This window comes from Thamnophis sirtalis, unplaced genomic scaffold, assembly GCF_051295495.1.
Source record: "Thamnophis sirtalis isolate CommonGarterSnake01/CBP01778 unplaced genomic scaffold, rThaSir2_p1.2 scaffold_9, whole genome shotgun sequence".
Taxonomy (NCBI): Eukaryota; Metazoa; Chordata; class Lepidosauria; order Squamata; family Natricidae; genus Thamnophis; species Thamnophis sirtalis.
Window position 1 is genome coordinate 74,281,354 of NW_028261389.1, and position 25,707 is coordinate 74,307,060.

The 25,707-nt window shown below is 43.2% G+C and overlaps 1 protein-coding gene across 1 annotated transcript in view; it reads right to left on the reverse strand.

The window, feature by feature from the left end:
* Positions 1-25,707, reverse strand: part of CRACR2A (calcium release activated channel regulator 2A) — a 52,212-nt gene that overhangs the window by 14,151 nt on the left and 12,354 nt on the right. Inside the window, exons 4-13 of the mRNA XM_087722267.1 lie at positions 24,201-24,354; positions 22,485-22,631; positions 21,528-21,618; positions 19,718-19,813; positions 14,810-14,997; positions 12,932-13,003; positions 10,857-10,905; positions 7,726-7,814; positions 6,339-6,657; positions 5,094-5,226 (exon numbers count right to left, since the gene is read on the reverse strand). Coding sequence (XP_087578393.1) covers positions 5,094-5,226; positions 6,339-6,657; positions 7,726-7,814; positions 10,857-10,905; positions 12,932-13,003; positions 14,810-14,997; positions 19,718-19,813; positions 21,528-21,618; positions 22,485-22,631; positions 24,201-24,354 — 1,338 coding nt within the window. The remainder of the gene's footprint in view (positions 1-5,093; positions 5,227-6,338; positions 6,658-7,725; positions 7,815-10,856; positions 10,906-12,931; positions 13,004-14,809; positions 14,998-19,717; positions 19,814-21,527; positions 21,619-22,484; positions 22,632-24,200; positions 24,355-25,707) is intronic.

Consider the following 25,707-nt stretch of genomic DNA (forward strand, 5'->3'; position numbering starts at 1 on the left):
ACCACCCCTGTGGCCCGTTTCCAGCCTCCGTGGCCTCCTGAAGCACTCTGCCAGCCGAAAATGGGGTGCGGGGGGGGGCATGCTGCAGGAGGCATCTGTCCTATTCCTGCAAGCATTGCTCCAATTATCACACAACGGCCCTCATGTTAGCATAAAGAGCCGTGGTGGCGCAGTGGTTAGAATGCAGCATTGCAGGCTAACTCACTGCTCACTGACAGCAGTTCGAAACTAGTTCCGAGCCGAGGTGGCGCAGTGGTTAAATGCAGCACTGCAGGCTACTGCAGTTCTGCAGTTCGGCTGTTCAAATCTCACCGGCTCAGGGTTGACTCAGCCTTCCATCCTTCTGAGGTGGGTAAAATGAGGACCCGGATTGTTGTTGGGGGCAATATTCTGACTCTGTAAACCGCTTAGAGAGGGCTGAAAGCCCTATGAAGCGGTATATAAGTCTAACTGCTATTGCTATTGCTATTGCTATATTCTTTTTTTTTCTAAGTCTTCTTGGCAAGATTTTCCAAGAAGTGATTTGTCCTTGCCTTCTTCTTAGGGCTGAGTGGGAGAGGGATTGGCCCAAGGATACCCAGCTGTCTTTCTGCCCAAGGCAGGACTAGAACTCCCCGTATCCTATGAGTCCTGATGGCAGGGCTAATTCTGCTGACCGTCGACTGCCAGTAGTTCGAGTCTCACCGGCTCAAGGTTGACTCAGCCTTCTTCCATCCTTCCGAGGTGGGTAAAATGAGGGCCCAGATTGTTGGGGGCAATATACTGACTCTATAAACTGCTAAGAGAGGTCTGTAAAGCATTATGAAGCAGTATATAAGTGCTATTGCTATCTATTATCTATCTGTATGGCTCAGTGGTTAGAAAGTAATATTTCTTGACAACCGACTCACATTTATAACGGTAGCAGTATGCCGGGGTCATGTGATCCTATTTTGCGACCTTCTGACCAGCAAAGTCAATGGGGGAAGCCAGATTCACTTAACAACCAGGTTACTAATATAACAACGGCAGTGATTCGCTTAACAAATGTGGCAAGAAAAGTCGTAAAGCAGGGCAAAACCCACTAAATTTCTCACTTAGCAACATAAATGCTGGGCTCAATTGTGGTCATGAGTCGAGAACTATCTGTATGGCGATGACACAATTCTCCTCGCCAACAACCAATGTATCAGAAACCAACTTGATCTATCTGATCAAAAAGATTAAAGAAGAAAGTCGGAATTTTCACCTCTTCTTGAACATCAAATGGGCCAAGCTCATAACCAACCACGCCAAGGAACGGAACTGTCAAAATAACCATTGACAGTAATGAGATCAAAGGCCCTACAAGAATTTATTTTCCCAGCATTGCAGATTGATCAAAGCAGCGAATGCAATCCGGGGGGGTGGGGATGTGTCAAAATTGAACACAGCAATAATTAGTGTGAATTACGGAATGTGTAATTTCCCTAGCATTGCAGACTGATTAAAGCAGTGAATGCGATGCAGAAAATAAAATGTCAACATTGTACGGGGTTACCCAGCAATAATTAGTGTGAATTGAGTAGCGGGGGGGGGGGGAGGGGACACCAGCCTGGCATCTAAATGGAGATTTGTCTGCAATTACTGAGTTCGCAATTGCTACCTACGGTTTTGAAAGTTGGACCACGAAAAAAAAAACCCAAACAGGAGGAAAATCGACTCATTTGAGCTGTGGCCTTGAAAAAGGCTCCTGCACATTCCTTGGATAGTGAAGATGACACACAAATAAGTGTTTGGAGCATATAAAACCACACTTGTCACTACTGGCAAGGCAAAAATCACAAAATTCCACCAATGTCATGCCATCAAACTCGCTGGAGATATTGTTGTATTCAGGTCTTTTCCTGTGTAACATTGAGATTGTCTTGGCAACGTTTCGGATATATATATATATATATCAGCGAAACCAGGGTGAAAGGTATCTATTAGATTTTTACAACCCCTGGTAAGCCCCAATTATGGGAGGAAGCTAACTGCTTCCATCATCTAATAGATACCTTTCACCCTGGCTTCGCTGATAACGGATAAGAGCCTGTGGCCTAATGGCTAAGATCTCTGCCTAGTGTGCAATATAGCCCAGGTTCAAATCCCAGTAAGGGTATATATATATATGTTATACTTGTGCTGATAAACAAATGTAACAAAAAGGCAACAGTAAAAAAAAAAATATTGGGTTCTGTCTGGATGGTCTCTTGTGACGAGCCAAAGGACAGAGAATGGAAGTAGTGATCTTCCTCCCATATTTAGGCATACCGGGGGTTGTAAAATCTATCTATCTATCTATCTATCTATCTATCTATCTATCTATATCTATATCTATATCTATATCTATATCTATATCTATATCTATATCTATATCTATATCTATATCTATATCTATATCTATATCTATATCTATATCTATATCTATATCTATATCTATATCTATATAATATGGCTAGCTGATGAGAGCTAAATAGCTTGAAACAGATCTATACTAGTCTCCCTTTATTTATTTATCAGCACAATTGCAACACAAATGTAACAAGGAAACATAAAAAAATGGCTTTCTGTCTGGATGGCTCCCAGAGTGAGCCAATAGACAGAAAAGGGAAGCAGTATGCTCCCTCCCATATTTGGGCATACCAGGGGTTGTGACACAATACATATACATACATACATACATACATACATACATACATACATACATACATACAACGCCATGAGATGTGATCACAGTCTTCCAATCTTTGTTGTGGCCCGCCAGCAGCCAGTGGAGCTGGAAGCAGAGTCGGATAGTGAGGAGGTTGGGGAGGAACATGGACCAGTCCTGGAGCTGGGGAAGGCTTGGACAAGGGCTCTGTGTCAGAGGCGCAGAGACGGGGTCAAGGCCGTCTGGCAGTGATCAGGCGCCTATGGAGCTAGACAGCAGCGAGGCAGAGGAACAGCTGGAGCCTGTTCCCAGTGTGCGCATGTGCAGCGCTGCCAGAACAAAAGAACAACTCAGAAATCAGGGGCGACTTGGGAGTAAAGCCACGGGTGGACGGTGATTGCCCCTCCCATAGGAAATAAAAGAGGAGCGAAAGAAAAGTGGGCTTTTGCAGGAAACAATTTGTTCGTTCGTTCGTTTCAGGAACGAAAATCTCAGAGACTCTGTGCCAAGTTTTTCCTTGCACATCACTGCATTTGGAAAATATTTACATGGCAGCTTTCCAAGCTAGATAAGGTCTGTAGTCATAAATTCACCTTTGATAGACTGTTTGCCAGGCCTTTGCTGAATGTGAATGAGAGGAATTCATATTTGTTTAAAAAGGGAGGTTTTGCCCTTTTAGGAATCTGACTAAAACCTATGAAGAACGGTTGCAGGAACTGGGTATGGCTAGTCTAGAGAAAAGAAGAATTAGGGGTGACAGGATAGCAGTCTTCCAGTATTTGAGGGGTTGCCACAAAGAGGAGGGGGTCAATTTATTTTCCAAAGCACCTGAAGGCAGGACAAGAAACAATGGATGGAAGCTGATCAAAGAGAGAAGCAATTTTAAATTAAAGGAAAAACTTCCTAACAGTGAGGACAATTAACCAGTGGGATGGCTTGCCTTCAGAAGTTGTGGGAGCTTCATCACTGGAGGCTTTTCAGAAAAGTTTGGACAAATTCCCATTTGTTGGGAATGGTGTAGCTTGAACAGAGGGTTGTAACTAGAAACCTCCAAAGTCCCTTCCAAGTTCTGTCACTCTGTAATTCTCTAATCCAACTCCTTCCAGTTCATCTTGGTAAAGAACTTGACTTTCAAAATGACACTCCATAAACCTTCTTCTCATTAACTTCTAAATCAACATCTTTTTCTTCCCAAAGCTGCTACTCTCACCTTTGAAATTTTTGTTTCGATGGCTCCAGTTGGTAAAAACAGTCCAGAACCGAGAAGTTGTGTTTCCCCACTCCCTCCTTCGACCAAATTATTCACTTTTGATTGCCTGTCAGCTTCATGCCTTCCTTTGCTCAGCAGAGGGAAACGGACTCTGCTAACACATTTTTTTTCCCGCGAGTCCCCAAAAGCCATCGCATTCAACGTGACCCTGGTTAATCGGGGCGACAGCCAATCCGACATGAAAATTCAAAGTGTGCGTTCTCATGATATTGAAGGGCTTCACTGGGAACAGATTTAGCCAAGACCTGTCTGATATGGTTGACCTGTTTAGCATAGCCCTCAGCATCACTAGAAAGCGTGGGTGCCTCCATCACAACGAGCAACTGTTCTTTTGGAAAATTATTACTATTATTATTCTCATTTAAAGGGCCAGAATGTGATAAAATGTCTAATGCGCTCTGAGGAAGAAAGGGAGGAAGAATTGATGGTCCAAGGGACACCTAAGCTCAAGGGAAGGAAGGAGAGTCAGGATAACTCTGCCTTAATTACCCTAAAGGTTCCCCTCGCACATATGTGCTGGTCGTTCCCGACTCTAGGGGGCAATGCTCATCTCTGTTTCAAAGCTGAAGAGCCAGCGCTGTCCAAAGACATCTCCGTGGTCATGGGGCTGGCATGACTCAATGCCAAAGGCGCACGGAACGCTGTTACCTTCCCACCAAAGGTGGTTCCTATTTTTCTATTTGCATTTTTATATGCTTTCGAACTGCTAGGTTGGCAGAAGCTGGGACACGTAATGGGGGGCTCACTCCGTTATGCGGCACTTGGGATTCGAACCGCCAAAATGCCAACCTTTCTGATAGACAAGCTCAACGTCTTAGCCACTGAGCCACCTAGGAATCCCCTAGGAATAAGTTAATTATCCTAGGCATGAGTTAAACAGCACAATTGTGTTGACAGGCTTCCAGGATTCTGCTACATTTCTCCACTAATGTTCAAAAAAATCACTTTTTTTCTTACTTAACACTGGAAATTTTGGTCCTCAGTTGAGGACTTACCTGTACTGTTGTTTTTCTATTTTCGAGTTTTTAAAAAAGCAAAAAGGGATTCATAAAATTGATCTCGGGGATTCATAAAATTGATCTCGGGATGTTGACAGTTACCAAATTCCAGGTACCTGCATAGGTATGAATGGCCTGGCTATCGTACCAGTGTCTGTTCTCTTTTACTTACCGACGGTAGCAGCCGTGCCTGGAAAAAACTGGTCTTCGCAGAATTGCTTTAAAAAAGACGTTTTCCCCACAGCCGAATTCCCCACCAGAACTATCTTGAATATACGATCCGGAGCCGTGCGGAATGCTTCGTCCTTCACACAAGCACAAATATTAAGTGTTCAGGGTTGCATTGTTAGGCATGGGATAAAAAAAAGGATGCGCAGAAATGGCTGGTTCATATTCTTATGGGGGTGGGGAGTTGCGATTTGATGTCAATGCCTTATTTTACTGCAAAAGAGAGAATCGGGAGTGGATGTTTCTTGGATGGTTAAAAACGGGGCCCAAAGGGTGCATCGGAAGTTCGGAAATGAACTTCCGGTAGGTCCGTTGGGCCGTTTTCTGTCCTCCCCAGGCTTCAGGAGGCCCAACCGTGACCCGACAAAAGTGCGAACGTCATAAGCGCGCCGACAAAACCGCGGCGCTAAAACCGCAATGTCAAAAGCGCGTCGACAACAGCGCGCCGACAACAGCGCGCCGACAGAAGCGCGATTTAAGTTAAGGTAAGGTTTAGGGTTAGGTTTAGGGTTAGGGTTAGGTTTAGGGTTAGGTTTAGGGTTAGGGTTAGGTTTAGGGTTAGGTTACAGCGTGCTTCTGTCGGCGCGCTGTTGTCGGCGCGCTTCAGGGCTCATTCGTCGCTCATTCGTCGCGCGGTTTTGTCGGCGCGGTTTTGTCACCGCGGTTTAGTCAGGCACGCTTTTGTCGTTCGCGCATTTGTGGTGGAACCGGCCCAACAGGCCCACCAGATGTCAGAAAATGGGCCGTTTCCAGCTTCCGGAGGGTCTTGGGGGGGGGGGAGAGGCTGTTTTTGCCCTCCCCAGGCTCCAAGAAAGCCATGCGCTCATACCCAGGGGGCAGTGGGGGGGAGGGAAGTTGCACACACATGCGCAGGGGGGCACAACAATTACAGATGTGGGCGTGACAGCGTGCGCCCGTGTACACTTTTGACACCCGAGGGGAAAAACGTTCGCCATCACTGCTACAGGGTTTCCTGCTTGAGCAGGGGGTTGGACTAGAAGACCTCCAAGGTCCCTCCCAACTCTGTTATTCTTTTAATTTGGTCAAAAACACACTTCCATCCAAAACAAGATCTAAAATCTGCAAGAAAACAACCCCACCTCCGAGAGCACCAAGGACCCCATCGTTCAACCGTAAGCTACAGATGTTCTCTCCTGTAAAACCTGAACCATTCGGTTTTGTTCCTTACATTTGTCAGGGTTTCTTTTCCCACGGGCTCTTCTCTAGGGGAGATATGAGCCTGTTCAACCTGTGGCTGCCCTTGGGCTCCGTCCACGCCCGATCCTCGCTCGTCTTCCTCTTCTTCAGAGCACCGTATTAGCGGCCTCTCTGTCCTATTCAGAAGATGCGGCAGATGGTCTTCCTCGATGGAGATTAGCCTCCTGAAGGGCTTCCTTTGGGTCAGCCCCCCGGCCTTAGGGGGCTCGGAATCTAATGAAAGATCCGTATTCATACTGAAGGAACTTCTTATTTGTGGTGCGCTAAACGTCTCGTCTTCTGAAGGATCGCTAGAAAGTGATGAGGAAACCAAAAAAAAAACCCCACAACTCAGTCATTTACAACCTAGTGGAAATTTGAAGGTTGGTTCATATTTTTCAGACCTGAACTCAAACGTAATTGAGGAATACATCAGGGGTGTCAAACTCAATTTTACTGAGGGCCGCATCAGGGCTGTGGTTGACCTCGGGAGCCCCAGGGGGTGTGGCCCAACAGGTGGGTGTGGCCCAACCGCCTGGGCATGGTCAGCTTGACGTCACTCCCCAAACTGCTGGCATGTTTCCTCTTTGCATTGGGTAGACCGGGTGGAAGCAATGTGGATGTCAGGTCTGCAATTATATTCCTTTTAGAATTTTGGCCTGCCACAATTTTTCTTATTTCATTATGCTGTTTCATTAGTATAGTTGATGGGAGGGGGGAATAGACAGGAGTAGGATTGTGGAATGTATTGTTATCATTCTTTTCTAGAAGCCAAGGTCATCCTGACTGGAAGCAACTGGGTGGAGCATGGAAGAAGAAGATTGGACCATGTGATGGATTGTGGGTGTGGGGGCAAGATCATGAACTTTTAACTGGGTGGAATTCTGATTCATTTCCAGAATTGGGATTAACACAGATGTGCCTAAGATGTCTGATTTATTAAATTGGAACTTTAAGGATCAAAGGATGGGGAAATCAGACTCACTTAACAGCCACGTTATTAATTTAACAACCGCTGTGATTCACTTAACAAATGTGGCAAGAAAGGTGGTAAAAGCGGGCAAAACCCATTTAAGACATTTCTCACTTAGCAACATAAATTGTGGGCTCAATTGCGTGGCCGTAGGTTGAGGAGTGCCTGCATAAGAGATCCCATACAAAGTTTCTAGTCGAGGGATATTTCCAGTAAATTGTAAAAATTGCCTTCAAATAAAAACAATACGTTGCAAAAATAATAATTAGCAAAGCGTTTTCCTTGCTCTACTGTGAATATTGTCCAATTCTGTAAGTTATCTTAAAATAATAATAATAATAATAATAATAATAATAATAATAATAATAATAATAATAATGCGCCCAAGACAAAATGGAAGGCTTACCTCTTCAGTGAACTCCTTCTCTCAATATATTTGCCAATAATTGAGCCTGACCTTTCTTTCCAATGGACAGGGGCCTCAGACCCAGATTTCTGTAGAAATATTGTTTTAAAACGTCAAAATATACTTAATAAAAGAGTAGATTTCATACCGGCATGTCAAAACCCCTAACGTATGGGGTGACGCAGGGTTTGGTCTTGTCCCCCCTTCTTTTCAACATCTACATGAAACCGCTGGGTGAGATCATTCGACGGCACGGGATAAAATACCACCAGTATGCGGACGATACACAGTTGTATCTGTCCGCCCTGTGCCAACTCAACGAAGCGATGGATGTGATGAGCCAGGGTCTTGAGGCTGTTAAAGACTGGATGGGGGTCAACAAACTTGTGCTCAATCCAGAAAAGACCGAGTGGCTGCTGTGTTTCCCTCCCACGAATTGGCCAAGTGTCCCATCTCTCAGGCTGGGGGGTCAAATTGTACGCCCCTCAGACAGCGTTCGCAACTTGGGAGTCCTCCTGGACCCACAGCTGACTTTCGAACATCATTTGTCAGCTGTGACCAGGGGGGCATTTGCCCAGATTCGCCTGGTGCACCAGTTGTGTCCCTACCTGAACCGGGAGGCCCTCACAACAGTCACTCGTGCCCTTGTGACCTCTAGGCTGGAATACTGCAATGTGCTCTACATGGGGCTGCCCTTGAAGAGCATTTGGCGACTTCAGCTGGTCCAGAATGCGGCCGCGCGAGCAATCGTGGGTGCACCTCGGTTCACCCACGTAACACCTATCCTCCGCGAGCTGCACTGGCTGCTTGTTGATCTCCGGGTGTGATTCAAGGTGCTACTTATCACCTACAAAGCCCTTCATGGTACTGGACCTGGGTACTTGAGAGACCGCCTACTGCCAATTACCTCCACTAGACCTATACAATCGCATAGATTAGGCCTCCTCTGAATTCCATCATCTAGCCAGTGTAGACTGGCAACTACCCGGAGGAGAGCCTTCTCGGTGGCTGCTCCGACCCTCTGGAACGAACTCCCCGTGGAGATTCGGACCCTCACCACCCTCCAGTCCTTCCGCGCCGCCCTAAAGATCTGGCTGTCCCGGCTGGCCTGGGGTTAAGACTCTAACCCCACTTGAATTGTGTGGCTGTTGTGTTTTTTAATATGTTGTATTGTCTGTATGTTGGAAACTGTTTGTCCTTCCCCCCCCCTTTTTTTTTGAACTGTGAGCTGCCTTGAGTCCCCCCAGGGAAAAGGGCGGCATACAAATAAAGGGAAAATGAAATGAAAATGAAAAACTGTATAGATAAACTTGTTTGTACCAGGTAATCCTCCCCTCATGACCAAAATTGAGCGCAAAATTTCCATTGCTAAGTGAGACGTTTCTTCAGTGAATGTTGCCCTGTTTTACGACCTTTCTTGGCACGGTTGTGAAGTGGGTCACTGAAGTTGTTAAGTTAGGGACACAGTTGTTCGGTGAATCCGGCCTCCCCATCAGACCTTGCGTGTCAGGAGGGTCGCAAAAGAGGATCATGTAGATTCTGGGACACTGCAAACGTCATAAATATGTGTCCATTGTCAAGCGTCTGATTGTAAGTCACATGACCATGGGGATGCTGCAACTATCATACGTGTGGAAAATGGTCGTACGTCACTTTTTTCAGTCTCGTAATTTCGAACGGTCATCAACAAACAGTTGTAAACCGAGGACTACCTGTAGTATTTTACGGTTGCTAATGATTTATAATAGGTTTCTCTTTCAACAGCTACAGGCTGTGTCTCCAGTGTCCATCAGCTTCTAGAAAAACCCTTCTTCCCCCTTGGGGTCATTGATTAGGCAATGGGTATCGATCAGGGCATGAGAAGGATGAAATATCGGTTCTACCACAAAACCGCGGACGACAAAATCGCGGTCGACGAAAGCGCGTATGTGACGTCATCACAGCGCGACGAAAAAGATCGAAAAAGATCGAAAAATGTAAAAATAAAGCTAAAACCTTCCCCTAACCCCGCCAAACCTAACCCTAAACCTAACCCTTAAGGTAACGAAAAACCTAAAGCTAACCCTTAACCTAACGCTAAACGTAACGCTAACGCTCTAACCCTAACCCTAACCCTTAACCTAACCCTTACCTTTATGTGAATCGGCTTGCTGTAATTTAATTTTTATTTCAATTTTTCGATCTTTTTCGTCGCGTTGTGATGACGTCACATACGCGATTTCGTCGACCACGCTTTTGTGGAACGCGCTTTTGACGGGTCACGGAAATATCTGGTTCTCAAGGCATGGATCCACTGAGTCAGAGGTGGGGAATGATGCAGGGGTGGGTTCCTGCAGGCACTACTGCCGGTTTGCTCATGGGTGCGCAGTGCGCGCATGCGCAGTGCAATAAAAATTCTTCTGAGCATGTGCGGAAGCGAAAAACAAGATGGCGGTGGCTATGGCGCCGCCCGGAGAACCGCTTCGGGGGCATGGCAGGCCTGGGTTGCGGCTGGTTCCAGCGACCCAAGCCGCCAAACTACTACCGGTTCGGCCGAAAGGAACCCACCACTGGAAGGATGGAGTTTTTATGACTTGTGGACTTCAACTCCCAGAATTCCTGAGCCAGCATGGCTCCTAGTCAGCATGGCTGGCTCAGAGAATTCTGGGAGTTGAAGTTCACAGAGTGCAAAAGGGCCAGAGTTTCCCCCAGCCCTGCTCTGAGTGGTGGTTAGATCTGAGTGAGAGAGAAATGGCTCATTTCCTTTCTCCTGTGGCATTTTTTATGAGCTCTTTAAAGGCATTAAATAGTAGGAAGAGAGAGATAGGTTGAAATTAAATGAATATGATGCATTCCTCAATTTATAACCATCTTTTCAGCAACTCCAGGCCTCCTGGAGGTTCTGCATAAGGACTGCAATGGGGAGAGCCGGGATGCTTTGTTTAATGATAGTAACAACTTAATGACCATAATTCTGAGCTCAGCTGTGGTCATAACTGGAGGCTTACCTGAATTACAATCTTAATTGTAATATGCCTGCATTGCCTAAATGGGATGGAATTTAAAGTTTTAAATGTGAAGGTGCAGTTCCAGTTTTTGTCTAAGGCCTTCATGTAAAAAATCCCTTTTATCAAAAACAAACAAACCCATACCTGCTGAAGACGTTCGTCACGTTGATCACTTAGATGTTTGTTCCTTTCTCTATGAGGAAGGAAGGAAGGAAGGAAGGAAGGAAGGAAGGAAGGAAGGAAGGAAGGAAGGAAGGAGGGAGGGAGGGAGATGGGAATGACAGTTAGAAAGAAAAGGAGGGAGGGAGGAAGGAAAGAAAGAAGGATGGAAGGAAAAGAGAATGTCAGTTAGGAAAAAAAGGAGGGAGGGAGGGAGAAAGGAAAGAAAGAAGGATGGAAAGAAATGGGAATGACAGAAAGAAAAGGAAGGAGGGAGAGAGGAAAGAAAGGGTGGAAGGAAAAGAGAATGTCAGTTAGGAAGAAAAGGAGGGAGGGAGAAAGGAAAGAAAGAAGGATGGAAAGAAATGGGAATGACAGAAAGAAAAGGAGGGAGGGAGGAAGGAAGGAAAGAAAGAAGGATGGAAGGAAATGGGAATCTCAGTTAGGAAGAAAAGGAGGGAGAGAGGATGGAAAGAAGATCAGAAAGTAAATGAAGGGAAGGAGGGAGGAAAGGAGGAGGGAAGGAGATGGGAATGACAGGAAGAAAAGGAAGAAGGATGGAAGGAAGATCAGAAAGTAAAGGAAGAGAAGGAAGGAGAGAGGAGGGAAGGAGATGGGAATAACAGGAAGAAAAGGAGGGATGGAGGGAGAAAGGAAAGAAGGATGGAAAGAAATGGGAATGACAGAAAGAAAAGGAGGGAGGGAGGGAGGAAGGAAAGAAAGAAAGAAGGATGGAAGGAAATGGGAATGTCAGGAAGAAAAGGAGGGAGGGAGGATGGAAAGAAGATCAGAAAGTAAAGGAAGGGAAGGAGGGAGAGAGGAGGGAAGGAAATGGGAATAACAGGAAGAAAAGGAGGGGGAAGGGGAAGGAAAGAAGGAAGGAAGGAAGGAAGGAAGGAAGGAAGGAAGGAAGGAAGGAAGGAAGGAAGGAAAAACACCAAAATTAAAGGGTATCTTTCAAGATTGCCCATTTACCAGTAAACTTTTTCAATTTGGGAGCAGGGTATTTATCCTGGCCAAATATTTGTACTTCACTCCTGTTTTGTTTTGTGGGGAAATTCTGGGATGTCATTTTTAAAAAGTAGGTTCTGAATACTAGGATTTTGATACGTTTCTTCTACTGGTGAATGACAGAGGGGCTAATTAAGGATGGAGCCACGCAGAGGAAGACATAAGCAGCTCTGAGCAGCTCTTGAAAGCTACAGTGCTCGATGCGCCACCGAATGAAGGCAAATGAGACACAGTCAAAATGAATTAGACAAATCAAACTATTAAGAAAATTGGTCAGAAAACAGCTTGGTTTGTTCCGTATTCGATTGGGTCCCTGAGGGGCCTCCCCAAATATCATCCTCCTAGAACCCAAAGTTAGACAGCCTCCATCTTGAGTCTGCTGCCAGCTGCTCTGGTCCCACAGTAGAGGACGGAGAAAGGAGGGGACCCTCCCTCCCACAACTTAATGGACACAACAGAGATACTACTGGGGCAGGGATGAACCATTTGTCAGTTATCAAGATGATTTGGTTCATTTTGAAAGAACTGGCTCATGATTGGAGGTTGCTACTTCATTTTTGCCATCAATGGAAGCTTCAGTGGCCTCCCTGTTTCACTGGCCCTTGCAGAATGACACTGGCCTAGATTTTGTAATAAACTAGCTGATAGCCTGGGTATGTATTTATCCCAATCCTGTATTAGAGGGAGCCCCCTTGTGGAGTACTGCGAAGCCGTTACCACGGCAACTCCACTGTGCTGTACAGTGGAAGCCATTTTAAGGCACAACAGGCTGCATCTTAACAGAATCCAAAATGCACACTATCACTGTCAAAATATAATATTATAGATATACATTCAGTCCTTTTTATTTTATGATAAATGTTCCAATTTTACTGGGAAAAATATGTACATGCATTCAATCCCTTTACCTGTTTTTATTTAAACAAATAGCTATGACTTCCTTATACAATGCTGCGATAAAGAACACATTCATAAAAAAAGGAAGATCACACACACACACACACACACACACACACGAAGACACACAAAGCTTTTTTTGGAAATCTTACCTCAAAAAATACAATTGTTTAAGGAGTCCTAATTTCTCCCTCTCTAATATTTCTGTCACTCGACAAACCTCACTGGAGAAGAAATAAAACAAGGGTTTTGTAAAATCCAGTTCGACCTGCTTAGACGAAACACCAACGGAGCTGTGATTTACTCTCTCTTGTTAAGTATTGCACGAATAACTACAGAAGCGGACCAAATTCCTAATTACTGCAGTTTATTTATTGTTAATGAGTACTTTTAATCTAAATCCGGACAGAAAAATTGCTCTTGAGACTCAATAAAAGTAAAGCGAAGATCCAGGGTGGGAAGATCGTTAAACTTGCATTTTATGGAGGGGGGGAGCCCCACAATTTTACAGATGCGCCATTAGTTCAATAAAGCCCTGGAGACGTCCTCAACTTTAACTAAAGCAAAATCAGCAAATTTTATTCTATCTTTTGCTGAACGTTTGTCTGTTCAACTCGCTGTTTATTCTCGCTCCCGGATTATCCAAATCCTAATCTAATAAAAGAGTCAGTTGCGATGTAATCAAATTAACGCTGCTCGTATTAAGAGTCGTTTCAATTTGAGAATAAAAAGAGACTTCTCAAGTTTTTCATTCACTAAAATTCCATGACATGAAAAACAAATACAATAGCAGAGTTGGAAGGGACCTTGGAGGTCTTCTAGTCCAACCCCCTGCCTAGGCAGGAAACCCTATACCACTTCAGACAAATGGCTATCCAACATCTTAAAGACTTCCAGTGTTGGGGCATTCACAACTTCTGGAGGCAAGTTGTTCCACTGATTAATTGTTCTAACTGTCAGGGAATTTCTCCTCAGTTCTAAGTTGCTTCTCTCCTTGATTAGTTTCCACCCATTGCTTCTTGTTCTACTCTCAGGTGCCTTGGAGAATAGTTTGACTCCCTCTTCTTTGTGGCAGCCCCTGACATATCATGTCTCCCCTGGTCCTTCTTTTCATTAAACTAGACATACCCAGTTCCTGCAACCGTTCTTCGTATGTTTTAGTCTCCAGTCCCCTAATCCTCTTCGTTGCTCTTCTCTGCACTCTTTCTAGAGTCTCCACATCTTTTCTACATCGTGGCGACCATGATGTAGAAAACGATAGTCTTAAAAATTGCATTCACATATATTAAAAAAATAAACGTTCCATTTTTAATTAGTTTGCCTGCTCTTTAATTCTATTTTATGGACATTGGGTATGTTTGCCACCTTGACCTATTTGTAAAAATTATAATGGTGGGATAATATATATATATATACATTCAATTTCATAGCTACTAAGATTGTTGGCTGGGCAGGTACAATGTTGGCCGAGCTGATTTAGGCTCATGTGTCACTTTTACGACTCTCGCGGCATCCCCATAATCAAATGGCCGAAATTTAAGACGCTTGGAAACTGGCTCATAGTTATGGTGGTTGCACCGTCCCGGGGTCATGTGATCCCCTTTTACGACCAAGCGAAGTCAATGGGTGGGGGGAGCCAGATTTAACTTATTCCTGTGACTAACTGCAGAGGTTCGCTTAACAACCGTGGCAAGAAAGGTCGTAAAATGGGGCAAAACTCGCTTAACAAACGTCTCACTTAGCAACAGAAATTTTGGGATTCAATCGTGGTTGTAAGTCAAGGACGACCTGTAGTGGAATTGCCGCAACACTCACCCATATATATATATATATTTTTGTCTAGCTCACATTACAAAGATTCCCAGTTGCAGTTAATAAAAACCTCATTTGGGCAAAATTCCCAGGCCACCCGCAGATTTTTTCCTCTCTCGCGGCCACTCTCTGATCAGGATGATTTCATTTGTGTAATAAAGTGTCCTTTTATAAAATCAATCTCCTTAGGTTAATTCCTCTTTTCTAGAATTACGCACATTTCCTTTTCTTCCTGCAGTTTTTTAGCTTCCTCCTGAAGAATGTCCAACTGCTGTTGAGCAATAATTAACTCCTCGGAGGTTCTCTCCAGCGAATTCAGGAGCTCTTGGTTAGTAACCTTCAATTTGGTATTTTCCGTGGTCGTGTCGCACTTCACATGCTGTAGCTCTTTGCATTGCGTGTCCAACTGTAAAAAAAAAAAGGAAGAACCATATTTTTTTTTAAAAAAAATTGAACGCGTTTTTATTAATCACAAGTCCATAAAACGCCTCCACAGTGGGTTTTTTTTTAAAAAAAATATATCCTTATTGTTTTTAGAACTGTGACAGAAAAAAGGTCACAAAACACCGTGACCTGTCAAAAGCGCGGAGGACAAAATCGCGCTCGACGAAAGCGCGCATGTGACGTCATCACAGCGCGACGAAAAAAATGAAAAATTGAAATAAAATTAAAATTAAAGCAAGCCGATTCACATAAAGGTAAGGGTTAGGTTAAGGGTTAGGGTTAGGGTTAGGTTAAGGGTTAGGGTCAGGTTTAGAGCATTAGCGTTAGGTTTAGCGTTAGGTTAAGGGTTAGCGTTAGGTTTTTCGTTACGTTAACGGTTAGGTTTAGGGTTAGATTTAGGGTTAGGTTAAGGCTTAGGTTTAGGGTTAGGTTTAGGGTTAGGTTTGGGGGGGTTAGGGTAAGGTTTTAGCTTTATTTTTACATTTTTCGATCACAGCGCGATGTTTTCGTCGCGCTGTGATGACGTCAAATGCGCACTTTCGTCGAGCGCGATTTTGTCCTCCGCGATTTTGTGGTGGAACCCAAAACACAAAGATAGCTATAATGCAAATGCATACATTTTTAAGGGGAAAAGACATCAACATACAAAATTTTAGCAAAGACCTCTAGATCAGTGTTTCTCAACCTTGGCCACTTGAAGATAGCCGGACTTCAACTCCCAGAATTCCCCAGCCAGCCATGCTGGCTGGGGAATTCTGGGAGTTGAAGTCCGGATATCTTCAAGTGGCCAAGGTTGAGAAACACTGCTCTAGATATCCCGAAGTCAAATCAATTTTTTAAAAAAGTTGGCGACTTTCATTTCGATACCCATTCAAAATGTCCCAAAGGTGCTTTTCCAGGGGGCAACTGGATTTTCTTGTTTTTCTTTGAAGACGTTTCGCTCCTTGTCCAAGAAGCTTCTTCAGCTGCAAGAAGCTTCTTCAGAGCTTAAAGTAAATTTCTGCAAACTGCCAACTTCTAACATTTGTAACACGGTTGTTAAGTGAACCTGGCTTCCCCGTTGACCTTGCTTGTCAGAAGGTCGCAAAAGGGGATCACATGACCCCCCGGGACATCGCAACGGTCATAACTACGAGGCAGTTTCCAAGGGTCAGAATTCTGAACAGTATAGGTTCAAACGAAATGGTATAGGGTTTCCTGCCTAGGCAGGGGGTTGGACTAGAAGACCTCCAAGGTCCCTTCCAACTCTGCTATTGTATTGTATTGAACACATGACCATGGAGATGCTGCAACAGACGTAGGTGTGAAAAATGATCATAAATCAACGCCACTGTAACTTTGAATGGGAAGTAAATGTAACTAAATGAACTGTTGTAACTTTCCTACAAGCAAAGTCAATGGGCAAGCCAGATTCACTGGACAACCTAACTGAGCAACTGCAGGGATTCATTTAACAGTTGTGGCAAGAAAGGTCTTAAAGTGGGGCAAAATTCACTTAAGAAATGTCTTGCTTAACAACAGAAATTTTGGGCTCCATTGTTGTCGTAAGTCAACAATTTTATATTTTATATATTTTACCTATACTTGAAAGTATGTATGTATGTACGTATGTATGTATTAAAGTTACAACCCCTGGTATGCCCAAATATGGGAGGAAGTCCACTGCTTCCATTCTTTGTCCATCGGCTCATCACAAGAGACCATCCAGACAGAAACCCAATATATCTATATCTGTATCTGTATCTGTATCTGTATCTGTATCTGTATCTGTATCTGTATCTGTATCTGTATCTGTATCTGTATCTGTATCTGTATCTATCTATCTATCTATCTATCTATCTATCTATCTATCTATCTATCTATCTATCATATATATAAATACACACACACACACACACACACACACACACACATATACATTTTGGTATATTTGGGTCTTTTCCCGTGTAAGATTGAGAGTATCTTGGCGACCTTGTCGAAACGTCGCAAAGATGCTCTCAATCTTACATGAGAAAAGACCTGAATACAACAAAACCTGCATACCTTACCCGTGAAAATCTACATATATATATATGTGTGTGTGTGTGTGTGTGTTATATTTGTGCTGATACATAAATAAAGGGAGACTAGTATAGATCTATTTCAAGCTATTTAGCTCTCATCAGCTAGCCATACTGGGATTCGAATGTGTGCTGTATTACATCTTAGGCAGACGTCTTAGCCATTAAGCCATTAAGTCATTAATCCCAGTATCTATATAATCTATACTTGAAAGTTTTTATATACACACACACACACACACACACAAACATACATGCATATACACACACACACAATGTGTGTGTGTTAGAGAGGAAGTGTGTGTGTGTGTGTGTGTGTGTGTGTGTGTGTGTGTGCGGTTGTGTGTAATATATATGCTGGCTTTTGTAATCTCCTTACATTCAATCAGTTACAGAACCACTTACACTAAATAAATAAATAACATTTCTGAATAAAAGAAAATGTCTTTTTTGTTTCTTCCTTTCTTCTTTTGCGAAATTCAATTATCTTATCATCTAGGTTTAAACCAGCATCGCCATGACAACGTAATAAGGCAGCTGATGGTTGAAACTGGCACTTTTCCCAAAAGAGCACAAATAAAACGAATATGGCCGTGTAGAAGGGAAATGGGGGGGGGGGGAAGCGGCCCGTAAATCCTCCAAGAACAGGGACAACAAGCCAATTGCCTGAACGGGTTATTTTTCAGGCCATGTGAACTGCTCAGTTTACCTACACTTGAACCTTCAAACACTGATAAGCAACATTGGGGATAATTTACAGCTTCCAGTCAGAGCTCTGTTGAGTCAGATCCGTAGAGGTCAGGCTGATATTTATGTGATACAGATCAACTGGCCAGCCGGCTAAAGAAGTTAAATTCACTATATCAGACTTGAAAAATAAGCAGAGGGCATTGCAATCTGAGAGGGCTGGTCAAAGAGAAAGAACAAACCGATTATTATACTATTTTGGGAATCTTTTTACCGGGGGTTAGAGAATAGACATGAGTATTAATAGCAAAAGAAGTTATCTAAAATAGAAAATGTATTAACAGTCAATTATTGCAACATGCTCTACATGGGGCTGCCCTTGAAAAGCGTTCGGAGACTGCAACTAGTCCAGAATGCAGCCGCGCGAGTGATATTGGGTGTACCTAGGTACACCCATGTTACACCTGTCCTCCGTGAGCTGCACTGGCTACCTATTGGTCTCCGGACACAATTCAAGGTGTTGGTTATTACCTTTAAAGCCCTACATGGCTTAGGACCAGCATACCTGCGAGACCGCCTACTGCCACACTCCTCCCAGCGGCTGGTAAGATCCCACAGGGTTGGTCTCCTTCAGATGCCGTCAGCCAGACAATGTCGGCTGGCGGCTCCCCGGAGGAGAGCCTTCTCTGTGGCTGCCCCGACCCTTTGGAACGAACTGCCCTCAGAAATCCGGACTTCACCCACTCTCATGGCGTTCAGAAAAGCTGTCAAGACCTGGCTTTTCCAGCAGGCCTGGGGCTGTTGACCTCATTGTTGAGGTCCAGCCCCAACTGAAATGAATGTATTTGTGTCGTTTTAACTTGTCTTATTTTCTTTTTATTTTCTTTTATTTTCTTTCTTTTCTCTTCTGTAAGCCGCCCGGAGTCCTTTGGGATTGGGCGGCCTATAAATAAAATTAAACCTTAAACCTTAGTATAACTAATAAAATTTAAATAAATTACAGCGGGGTTGTTATAATATTAGATACTTAAGATATTGGAAATTAAGCTAGGATGAGATTAAATAATGAATAAGATTGTATATTTTAATGTTGGCACAAAATATTTATACCCAGATGACACACTGGTTAATGGAAAATGGATTGTTTATATAAAAAAATAAAATAAAAAAATATTTTTAAAAAAGGATTTGTTCCAGAGGTCCTATGGGTCAGGCAGTGTGGTGTCTTTTAAGTTTCCCTCTTTCTTTCCTATCAGAGGAAACAGAAGAAATGAAATTCTTTGCTTTTTTAGAGTGTTAAATTTATATTTATTTATATTTGGGCAGACAAGGTTGCCTTGATAAAAAAAAAACTTTGTTTTTTCGACTTTTTGTCCAGTGGCGTATTGCAGAAAGCAAGCAAACCATCTCAAAATACAAGTATTCAGTTTAGGAATTACCATGGAGCCCCCAAATTTTCTGTTGCTAAGCAAAACAGACGTTAAAGGGAATTTTGCCCCTATTTTGCGACCTCTCTGGCCACAGCTGGTAAGAGAATCCCTGCAGTCGTTACGATAGTAACACGGTTGTTAAGTGAATCTGGCTTTTCCCCGTCGACTTTTCAAAAAGTCGCAAAAGGGGATCACACGGCTCAGTCTGCAACCATCATAAATATGAGTCAGTTGTCTAGATTTTGGTAGCATCCATGGGGGAACGCTGCAATGGTTGTAAGTGTGAAAAAGGGTCGTAAGTCACTTTTTTTTCAGTGCCGTTGTGGCACTCAATGAACTGTTGTAACTCAAGGAATACCTGTACAAGCATGGCCAATTTAGGACTTGGTTCAAGGCTAATGGGCTTTATTACAAGTGCAGCTAAAAGGATACAGCAGAACTGCCACCGTATGGCTGAGCTCATTTAAAAATCTGCTGCGATTACAACACAATAATTTCCACCTACTATTTTCTGCCGTTGAGTCAGTTGCTCGAATTCCTTCTCCTTTTCCACAAGTTTTTGTTCCAGTTCCTGCTGTCGGGACTGGAACCTCTCAGCGCCCTGCAAATTTGGGAAAGAAGTTTAAACAATTAGTCCCTTTTAATAATTGAACAATACAGCCCAAAGATGGGACAAGCATTTCGTATTGACTCGTCAGTACCTACATTACAATAACACGGTTGAAAATCAGCCTCAAATATAAGATCTAGCAAGAGCATTAAGCATATAATATATGCGGGAAATTATCTCTCTGTCTATAACTATATTACCTATATCTATATCTAATCTATCTCTATCTCCTATCTATCTATCTATCTATCTATCATCTATCTATCTATCTATCTATCTATCTATCATCTGATCATATCTATCTATCTATCTATCTATCTATCTGATCATATCTATCTATCTATCTATCTATCTATCTATCTATCTATCTATCTATCTATCTATCTATCTATCTATCTATCCTATCATCTCTCTTATCTAGCTATCATCTATATCATCTATAATTTCTATCTATCCTATCATCTATCTCTTATCTATCTATCATCTATATCATCTATAATATCTATCTATCTATCTATCTATCTATCTATCTATCTATCTATCATCTATCTATCATCTATCTATCTATCTATCTATCTATCTATCTATCTATCTATCTATTATTTATAGCTATCTATCTATATCATTTATAGCTATCTATCTAATCTATTTCAGCTATCTATATCATTTATATCTTTATCTAGATCTATATCATTTATAGCTATCTATTTATATCTTCTATATCATCTATCTATCTATCTATCTATCTATCTATCTATTTGATCATATCTATCTATCTATCTATCTATCTATCCATCTATCTGATCATATCTATCTAAACATATCTATCTAATCATATCTATCTATCTATCATCTGATCATATCTATCTATCTATCTATCTATCTATCTATCCGATCATATCTATCTATCTGATCATATCTATCTATCTGATCATATCTATCATCTATTCATATCTATCTAATCATATCTATCTAATCATTATCTAATCATATCTATCTATCATCTATCTATCTGATCATATCTATCTGATTCCGTCTGTCTGTCTGTCTGTCTGTCAGTCTGTCTGTCTATCTATCTATCTATCTATCTATCTGATCATATCTATCTATCTATCTATCTATCTATCTATCTATCATCTATCTATCTATCTATCTATCTATCTATCAATCATCTAATCATATCTATCTAATCATATGTATCTAATCATATCTATCTATCTATCTATCTATCTATCTATCTATCTATCTATCTATCTATCTATCTATAAATGATTGTGTGTGTGTGTGTTTGTGTGTTCTAGCATAACTCTGGAACGTCTCAAGCAATTTCAACCAAACTTGGTACACAGATCTTACTCTCTGGAAACAAATACTGTGGAGGTAAAACACCCCTAATACCCTGGGGGAGGGGGGAAGGTTCTGTTAAGATACAGCCTGTTGTGCCTTAAAATGGTTTCTACTGTACTGCCTTAAAATGGCTTCTTTTACAGCTCTGTGCAGTTGCCATGGTAACGGCGTCACAGTACTCCACAAGGGGGCTCCCTCTGGTAATTCATTCTATAAATGGAATGATTTCAGCACTTTAACTCATATCTTAAACAAACCATTTATTTTGCTACTTTTACTTCTATAGCGTGGGAAGAACTCTGTACTCATACGCTACATCCATCTGTCCTTTAACATCCATCTTAAGAAATACACTTGCCTCCAACACAACTTTTTCTTTCTCGGTTTTGATCTGCTGCTCCATTTCTTCATACAGATGCTGGATTTCATCATCGTAGGCAGACATTTTGCTGATATGGGATGTTTTAAAAATACAATAAATTACCTCTGGGTTGGAGCATCAGCAAAAAGGAGAGACGAGAAACCGGATAATAATAAAGGCGATAATAACCGGTTCCTTTTGAGGGACAGTCCAGTGTGAATAGGTAGGAAAATGTACCAGATAAACCTACAGCTGCTTCGCAAATCACGCTCAGGAACATTTCCATATAGGGAGGGTCTCGGGGGGTGGAAGAGGCCATTTTCACCCTCCCCAGGCTCCTGGAAAGCCTCTGGAGCCTCGGAAGGGCAAAAAACGGACCTAGCGGGCCCACCGGAAGTCAGAAAACGGTCCGTTTCCGGCCACTGGAGGGCCTCCGGGGGGCGGGGGTGGCCGTCTTTGCCTTCCCCAGGCTCCGAGAAAGCCATGAGCACATTGGGGGGGGGGGGTGTCACATGCACATGTGCAGGAGGCACGCCACGGGGAGCATTAAATTATGGGGGTGGGAACACAAGAACAGTGCGTGCCCCTGTGCTTTTGGCACCTGAGGTGAAAAATGTTTACCATCACTGAACCTTAATAACTGTGGCAAGAAAGGCAAAATTCCCTTAGTAAGTGTCTTGCTTAGCCACAGAAATGTTGGGACTCAACTGTAACTGTAAATCGAGGAGTATCTGTACATCCTAGACGCAGGTTTTACGGGCAGTTAACGGGGATGGATATTATACTCGTCGCGGGGCCAAAAACCTCATGCGGGTGCCATAAAACCGGCTGCCGTAGCCTTCGACATGCGTTACACTTTCATGGGGATGTTTCTGTCCCAAAAGAATCCCGGTGAAAGAAACCTGAGGTAAATCCCCCCCACCCGAGAAAAGCTCTCGTAAAAGAAGTGCTTACTTTTGCAAGGCGCACTCCAAGGTGTTCTTTTCATCGTCAGCTTCGTGGAGCTGAGAGAAGATTTTTGTCAGGAATTCTTCGAAATTGGAAAGTAGGTGAGGCTCATGTTTCCTCAGGTGCAACCAGAGTTTCTTCACGTCGTCTTCACTGGGGCGGGGGGCCGGGGGAGAGATAAAAGAAAAGCAAAGAAAATGCAGATTAGGATCTAATTCTCAAAGGTTTTTCAGTAGAAAATAGAATTTTAGCATTCTGGCACCATAAAGTAAGGATCCTGAGGATAGGTGAAAGAATCAGTGGCTTTTTCCTTTCCTTTTTTCCCCAATTCTGATTTTATTTATTTATTGAACTTACGTGGTCTTCCATCTTAAACCTAAGGCTGTAGGCAGCGGACAGAGAATAACAATTAGATTTAAAAAAACTTATAAAAGTAAGTCCAGGTAGTTTTTGACTTGCAACCATAACTGAGCCCAAAACCTCCAATCATGGAGCACCCACAATTTCTGGAGGCCAGCTGTTCCACTGATTAATTGTTCTCACTCATTACTTCAGTGCAACAAGTAGAAAGAAACATTCTAGAGGATTCTGTTTTCCACTGTGGGAATCCCAAAGCCCGTTCATTACATCATCACCCAGCAAAAGTCAACCAAGCTTGGGACTCAGGACGGCCTTCAGAGTTGCCCCTGCATGGGCCCATGGGAGTGTGACAACCAACCAGAATACAAGCTCAAAGTCAAATCCCAACAGATGATATGAATCTCTCTCTCTCTCTCTCTCTCTCTCCCTCCCTCCCTCTCTTTCTCTCTCTCAAACTCTCAATATCTCAATCTCTCTCTCTCTTTCTCTCTCCCTTCGTCTCTTTCTCTCTCTCAAACTCTCTCAATCTCTCTCTCTCTCAAACTCTCTCAATCTCTCTCTCTCTCTCTCTCCCTCCCTGTCTCTTTCTCTCTCTCAAATTCTCTCTCTCTCTCTCTCTAACTTCTCAATCTCTGTCTCTCTGTGTCTCTCTCTGTCTCTGTCTGTCTGTCTGTGTCTCTTTCTCTCTCTCAATCTCTCTCAAACTCTCTCTGTCTCTGTCTGTCTGTCTGTCTTTGTCTGTCTCTGTGTCTCTCTCTATCTGTCTGTCTGTTTCTCTCTCTCAATCTCTCTCTTTCTCTGTCTCTCAGTGTCTCTCCGTCTCTCTCTGTCTCTGTCTCTCTCTGTCTGTCTCTCTCTCTCAAAATCTCTCAATCTCTCTCTGTCTCTCTCTTTCTCTCTCTGTGGTCCTGTTCACCATTAAAACCATCTTTCCAAACAGCCACCATTGTTTCCAGTGCCAGAGACTGGAGATGTTATTTGGAGCACTGACATAGGGGATAAGATAGGAGAGGTTTCTGTGGGTCAAGGCTTAGGGAGAGAAGGGGAGAAGAGAGGCCGATTATAACTACTCATTAATTTTCAACCTGTAAGTGTTGATTTATCAAGCCCGATCACATAGTTTCATAGCGGAGCACGGGTATTCAGCTAGTTATAAATATGTTCTTTTTTTCCCCTCCAATGATATTTTAAGCAAGTCTGCAACTGGGTTTTCTTGCACAGGTGGGTATATTTTTTTCAACCTGGATATAAAGCAGCATTCGTACACACCTGACCTTTTCCCAGGCCAAAATAGCAGAAATCAGAAGGACGGCGTTTCTGCGCTTCTTCTGCCTCTCCGCTGCCTTCAGCAGCCATACTTACTCCTTCAAGATATTCTGGGCTCCAAGTTGTTCCACGAGATTTGAAAACTGTTCTTCGTCTTCATTGTCGGCTGCGACGCTTTCTTTCGATTTAGGGTGAAAGCCAGTTTCACTGACCTCAGCAAAGGATTCCTTCCTCTCAGACAAAAACTGGCCTGCAGGTTTAAAAAAAGATTTAATATAATATAATAACAGGGTTGGAAGGGACCTTGGAGGTCTTCCAATCCAACCCCGCGCTGAGGCAGGAAACCCTACACCACTTCAGACAGATGGTTATCTAATGCCTTCTTCAAAACTTCCAGGGTTGAAGCATTCACAACTTCTGGAGGCAAGTTGTTTCTACTGATTAATTGTTCTCACAGTCAGGACATTTCATCCTTAGTTCTAAGTTGCTTCTCTCCTTGATTAGTTTCCACCCATTGCTTCTTGTCCTACCCTCAGGTGCTTTGGAGAATAGCTTCGCTCCCCAGTGGTGGGATTCAATTTTTTTTACTACTGGTTCTGTGGGTGTGGCTTGGTGGGTGTGGCTTGGTGGGAGTGGCAGGGGAAGGTTACTGCAAAATTCCCATTTCCTCCGGATCAGCTGAGACATGGGAGGCTGGGAATAGCAATAGCAATAGCAATAGCAGTTAGACTTATATACCGCTTCATAGGGCTTTCAGCCCTCTCTAAGCAGTTTACAGAGTCAGCATATCGCCCCCCACAGTCTGGGTCCTCATTTCACCCACCTCGGAAGGATGGAAGGCTGAGTCAACCTTGAGCCGGTGAGATTAGAACCGCTGAACTGCAGATAACAGTCAGCTGAAGTGGCCTGCAGTACTGCACCCTAACCACTGCGCCACCTCGGCTCTTAGGGGGGAATAGACGGGGGCGGGGCCAGTTAGAGGTGGATTTACTGGATCTCTGAACTACTCAAAATTTCCATTTTCTGATAAAGTTTGCAACAGAAGAACATTAAAATTCTACAAATTGTTTCCAGGTGTAGGAAGTTGGCACCCACCCCTCTCCTAGAAAAATGAAATATTTTAGGAAATAGGTAGGTATAGGTAGGTATAAGTTTATTTATAGTCCGCCCTTTTCCCTGAGGGGACTCAGGGCGGCTTACAACTTATGTGGGAGGGGATACATACAATGACATATAGAACATACATAATTAAAAAATAGAGCAACATTCATTCATCATTCGGGTGGGGACGGATTATAATCTTTAACCCCAGGCCTGACGGGATATTAAAAAGGCAGAGTATTATATTTCCCTGGGTGAGAGAAAAGGAGAAACACGATTTAAAGACAAAGCAGCTCCCTGCAGCTTCCTGCCCCCAACCCACCCACCTTTGTTAATGGGCCTTTAAGGCCTGAGCCAGTCTATTCTACATTACAAAGATCTACCTACTTCAGGCAGAGCCATAATAGGAATTTCAAAGCCCTTTCATTACATCATCACCCAGCAAGAGTCAACCAAGCTTGGGACAGCCTACAGAGTTGCCCCTGCATGACCCCCATGGGAA